Source organism: Chrysochloris asiatica, unplaced genomic scaffold (assembly GCF_000296735.1).
Source record: "Chrysochloris asiatica unplaced genomic scaffold, ChrAsi1.0 scaffold00060, whole genome shotgun sequence".
Taxonomy (NCBI): domain Eukaryota; kingdom Metazoa; phylum Chordata; class Mammalia; order Afrosoricida; family Chrysochloridae; genus Chrysochloris; species Chrysochloris asiatica.
The window spans coordinates 12,283,115-12,288,253 of record NW_006408578.1 but is presented as its reverse complement, the minus strand read 5'-3'; the positions used below and the strand labels follow the sequence as shown (position 1 = coordinate 12,288,253).

The following is a 5,139-nucleotide window of genomic DNA, read 5'->3' as shown; positions in this document are numbered from 1 at the left end:
ATCACCATAGAAAGCTTGTAAGTCCGTCTTCTGCCTATAACTGATTGGAATACCTAAAATGGGGCTACAACGTGTCCAGTGAAGGAGGCTTCCTGGGGAGCCTCTGCAATACATAAGACTGTAAGTGGAAACCTGAACCACATCCAGATCTCCAGAGATAGGAAATTTCCACTTGAAAGGAGGAGCAGACCAGCCTGGAGCGGCTAGAGAAACAAGATACTTCTTGAAAGAAAGACCTACAGGAAAAATACAAAACAATAGAGGCAGAACGACTGTTACTACAAGACCAAACATGCTGGTTGCCCAGGAAACATCAAGCAAGTAGTTGGGTCCCCTCAGAGCAAACCCCCTTCCAAGACTAAGACTCAATGGGAATACACGCTCTGATTGGTGACCATGCTCGTCACTGATAAGGGGAAGTTAGGGAAAAGCAGCAATGAAGCAGAGAGCTAAGCCCTACAATGTTCAACAGACTTCTGTGAACCCGGGTGAAGACCTGGTTGGCTAGCAGTGTTGCAAGACCTGGGGACTCTTGGGCTCAGAGTCAGTGACATAGCCACAGAGGACTAGAGTGGAGAGTGAAGCATCCAGCTGATAAGAAGAGAGAGCATATGCACAAGAACATCCACACTTGCAGATAATACCCACTTGACCTGGCTTCAATGACTGGATGATCAGAGTTCAACCAGAAGAAGAAAGAAGAGGAAAAAAAGAGTAATCTGATACAATTTGATGAACTTGACCTATACCTATGGATGCAATAGCTCAAAAGAGGGAACAAATCCTCAAAAGAGGGAACAAATGATAGCAAGAATCATTCCCACCACCTCCACACATAACAGTAGACAGGGATGGGCAACTTGGACATTGGCTACCCAAAATGGGGGGTTGGGGTGGGGGCTACAAAGGCAAGAAGTGACTGGCTTACAAGCTTTCAAGAGGGAATCTAGATTCAGAGGGCATGGAGGAAGGTAGAATCTCCGCTGAGTAGTATCCAATCTGTCTAGGTGGGGCTGATGAAATGAAATGCGGTTGGGTCTCCTGTGATACAATAGTGAATAATTGTTATCAGGACTGATTGTGAGGGTTGGAAATGTAAAGGTAGACGTTTTATAGCAAGGAGGGGAGTGATTAACTTTCCAGTCTAGGAGCGGAGGTCCGTAGGACTATCAACGGAGAATAGCGGAGAGCGGGGCCCTACCTAGAGAAGCAGTGATGCCTGAGATGGAGGCAGAGACGATGACATGGAGAGATGGAGCAGCTAGGGATGTTGAAAACTCGGGGGTGGGTGGGGTGGGTGGGTAGGCTTGCAGGGTATACCCTTTGGTTGGTTGCTGATGCATGGAGGGGATTGTAACCATGGCAATGAAATGATACACAATAGAATGAATGTAAAACTAATGTTCTCCCATGTAAATATCACATAATTTCCAATAAAACATTAAAAAAAAAAGATAATGGAATTTTCCCATAAACTTTTGAAGCCCCCTTGTATCATCCTGAGTTGGGATCACACTGTTGTTGTTGTTATACGCCTACATATAGTGATTCCTATGTATAGTGATTCTGTATGGGGTTTCCAAGAGGCTGCTGCTCTTGTAGGTAGCTGCCTAGTGCTTATCATACAGCATCATAGCAGGGCTCAGGATCACATAAGCTATTACAATAATGTGTGGACATGAACAAAATCACTTAAATATCTGAGAGAAAGAATTCTTAATAAAGCTGAGTAAATCCAAATAGAAGTTTTATAGTTTGAAGGTGGGGCGCCTAAGAAAAATTGTACCAGATACTATGACGGTAATCTAGAATCTACAATGGGCTTCCTAAAAACATTGTGATACTTGAGTTAGAAGGCCCAGAGGAGTCTGTGTAAGTCACCTGACCTTCCTAAGTATAAGCTTGCCTCTGTGTAAGAGGAGGACGACAACACTGCCCTATTCTAAGGTCCTGAGGGAATGTACACAGGAGCACTTTAACAATTATAAAGGGATAGGCTAGCAAACTAACATAACAATCATCGATTCAGCATTTGTGGGGGGCAGACTGTATATGTGTGCCATGAATTAATTATATCAGATAGTGTTGTTACAAATATGAATTGCTACAATCTCTTGCTAAAGCACTTCATAATTTAGAGAATAGAAAAAAGCAAACATGCTTTAACTGATGCGATATACAAGGTAGACACAGAGGAAATACCAACTCATTATGCTTCTGAAGTCAGCGGTGTCAACAAAGGAATTAGTGTGGAAGTGAGCTGAAGTCTGACGCAACAGAAATGAATTTGGGAGGCGGATAGGGGCTGGGACCAGAGAGTATATTCTGGATGAAATCTAAATGTGTAGGGGAGAGTGAGAGGACTGAGGCTAGCAAGGTGCAGAGGTCAGATAGAGAACTTCTTCCAGGCAACAGAGTGGGAATGAACACAGAAGACGATGACATTGGGCTGTCGAGTTGGTTCTGACTCATAGCAACCCTGTACAGGGTTTCCGAGGCTGGAAATCCTTACGGGATCAGAAAGCCTCATCTTTCTCCTGCTGAACAGCTGGTAGTTTCAAACTGCTGAACCTGAGGTTAGCAGTCTGACTGGTAACCACTATGCTACCAGAGCTTTTTGAAGCACTTCTTAATTTATTTTGAGATAGAAAAGGTATGTTCACGTTACCATACTGAAAGACTGCTCCACTGGCAATAAAGCTGGAGATTAAGAGATGAGACTAGGGGCAGGAGGCTGTTGCAGCAGCCTAGAGAAACACAGTGAGTTCAGGAACTTGAACAATGACCTATATGAGTTGTACCCACCACAGTGCCTGACTGACGAGATGCATGAGGTGAAGAATACAGAGACATGTATGGGGTCTTCCCTTTCACAGCGGAAGAAGATGAGTGATGGCAAGTTGAGTTGATGAAAATGCAGATGTTAAAATGCACAAATGTTGGAGCAGACTGCCTAGTATCCGGATCTGGCTCTGTTACTTCCTACTATTGTAAACATATTTGACTGCCTTGTGACTCATTTACCTTACCCTGTGAAATGGGAATGACGTTATTAGTACTGATCTCATAGGGCTAGTAAAAGTATTAAATGAGTTCACATTTACAAAACATATTGAACATATGTGCCTAGAACATAATACGCATCACATAAATGCTTGTAAATAAGATGGAACATCATTTTCAACAAAAGGATTGACCAGATGGAGGGAACAACTAAAGACATGAGAAAGACAGGACACTGAGTTTAGGACAAGATCCAGACAGGGGAGAAGGAAGAGGAAGATGAATGGGCTAGCCGGAGAGAAAAGCAAGATGGTCCTTTCTTAGACTAGAAAATGAGACAGGCTGGCTGAGGACATGCAAGCAAACAGGCAGGCTGGGAAAGAAGGAGGAAGGCCATCTGATGGTGACTGAGATAGAACAGGAAGAGTGACCTGAATGGGGCAAGTGGCTAAGGTTTGGAATTATCCTTGAAAGGAATGAAAGACCTGATCAGGGCAAGAGTCTAGCTGAATGGGATATAAACCTGAGGGACACCAATCCATAGTTCTGGGAGTCCTGGTGTGGCGCCACGAGTTAATGTGCTAGACTTCAAGGTCAGTTTTAAACGCGAATCAGTGGTTCAAGCTCACCGGCCGCTCCTTGGAAATCTTATACAGGGTCACTATGAGTTGGAACCAATTCCACAGCAATTAATGTCAACAACACAATAGGGTGCCACTTGAACATAAGAATAAAGGCACTTATGTGGACTGATCAAGAGTTGTGGATTTACAGGGACGTGGTACAGTAAGAAGATGGAGTTGAAGTGATACACAAGGGGGCTGGGCTGGATGGGGAAGAAAGGAGACAGGTTACTTTGCTAGTAGTGGGACTAGGGAGTAAGAAAGTAAGGAAAGAGCGAGGACAGAGGCTGCAGCACAGAAGGTGGGCTATGGACTGATGACCCAGAGGTGGAACTCTATGATGACAATTAAGTTCAAAGGGTGGTAGGTAAGTAGTTGCTGAAAGAGTGGAAGTAATGATTGAGAATTAAGCAGGTCACGAAAGACACCATGTTAGCTGGATATATGGAAGGAATTTTTGCACAATTCCTCTCATTTTTGTTTTGTAAATTGAAAAAGGAAATTTGACAAGCAGAAGATAAATATCTAAATTTAACAAGAACCATTCTCAATGGTAGGGGAATAAAAGCAGTAACTATTCAAATACTTACTATAAAACGATGAAGTCCATAGTATAACAGGATATCTGCTAACGTAAAGTTATAGCCTGTAAGGTAGACTTTATCTTCAAGATATAAATTAAGATCCTAGAAAAAACAAATAATATATTAATTTTTAAAAAGAGTAGTAGAGTCAATTACCATGTTTATATGATTTAAAGCATTTAGAAGGCTATTAGAAAACAAAATGCTGACATTTAACAAATGTGATATTTGACATGAACCGACATGTTGTACTTTAAGGAAGTAAGACAATAGTCAAAAAATGATGATCAGAGAGCCACTTATGATAACTTCAAACACTCCTAGTTTTAAATACCATTTAAGGTTACAAAAAGTTGTCATTCATCCTCCAAGAAATGGCCTTCAATTTTTAAAAGATTATTTTAACTTTAAGCATATTAATTATTTTTGTCATTAAAAAATTAGATGGTAGTAAGCACTCAGCTCCTAAGTAGTCAATAAGCACTTTAAAGGATTTATTTTTTTTTCAAAGTTCATGTTAAAAAAGCAAAATGTTAAAGAATCCAAATTAGAAGTAACATCTGGCAGACTAGCATGAATAAGTCAGCGTGGAAGAAAAAACTGTGGATAAAAATACTGTAGGTATACTCCTGGCTAATCATGAAACTGGACTCCTGGTGTGGTGCTGTAGGGTCAGCACTGGACTGCAAATCACAAGGTCAGCAGTTCAAACCCACCAGCTGCTCCTCGGAAACCCTATATAAGGTCGCTAAGAGTAGGAACTCGTCTGTCTGTCGTGCTGTGGTGGATTGAGTTGCTGTGATTCTGAGGGCTATACCACCGGTGTTTTGGATAACCAGCAGGGTCACCCATGGTGGAAAGGTTTCAGATGAGCTACAAAACAAAGACAGACTAGGAAGAAAGAGTGACAAACTACTTCCGAATCGCTA

At 41.9% G+C, this 5,139-nt stretch overlaps 1 protein-coding gene across 1 annotated transcript in view; it reads right to left on the bottom strand.

The window, feature by feature from the left end:
* The window catches only part of EEF1E1 (eukaryotic translation elongation factor 1 epsilon 1), a 29,172-nt gene that overhangs the window by 10,312 nt on the left and 13,721 nt on the right, over positions 1-5,139 (bottom strand). The window contains exon 3 of the mRNA XM_006864098.1: positions 4,217-4,312. Within this exon, the coding sequence (XP_006864160.1) occupies positions 4,217-4,312 (96 nt within the window). The remainder of the gene's footprint in view (positions 1-4,216; positions 4,313-5,139) is intronic.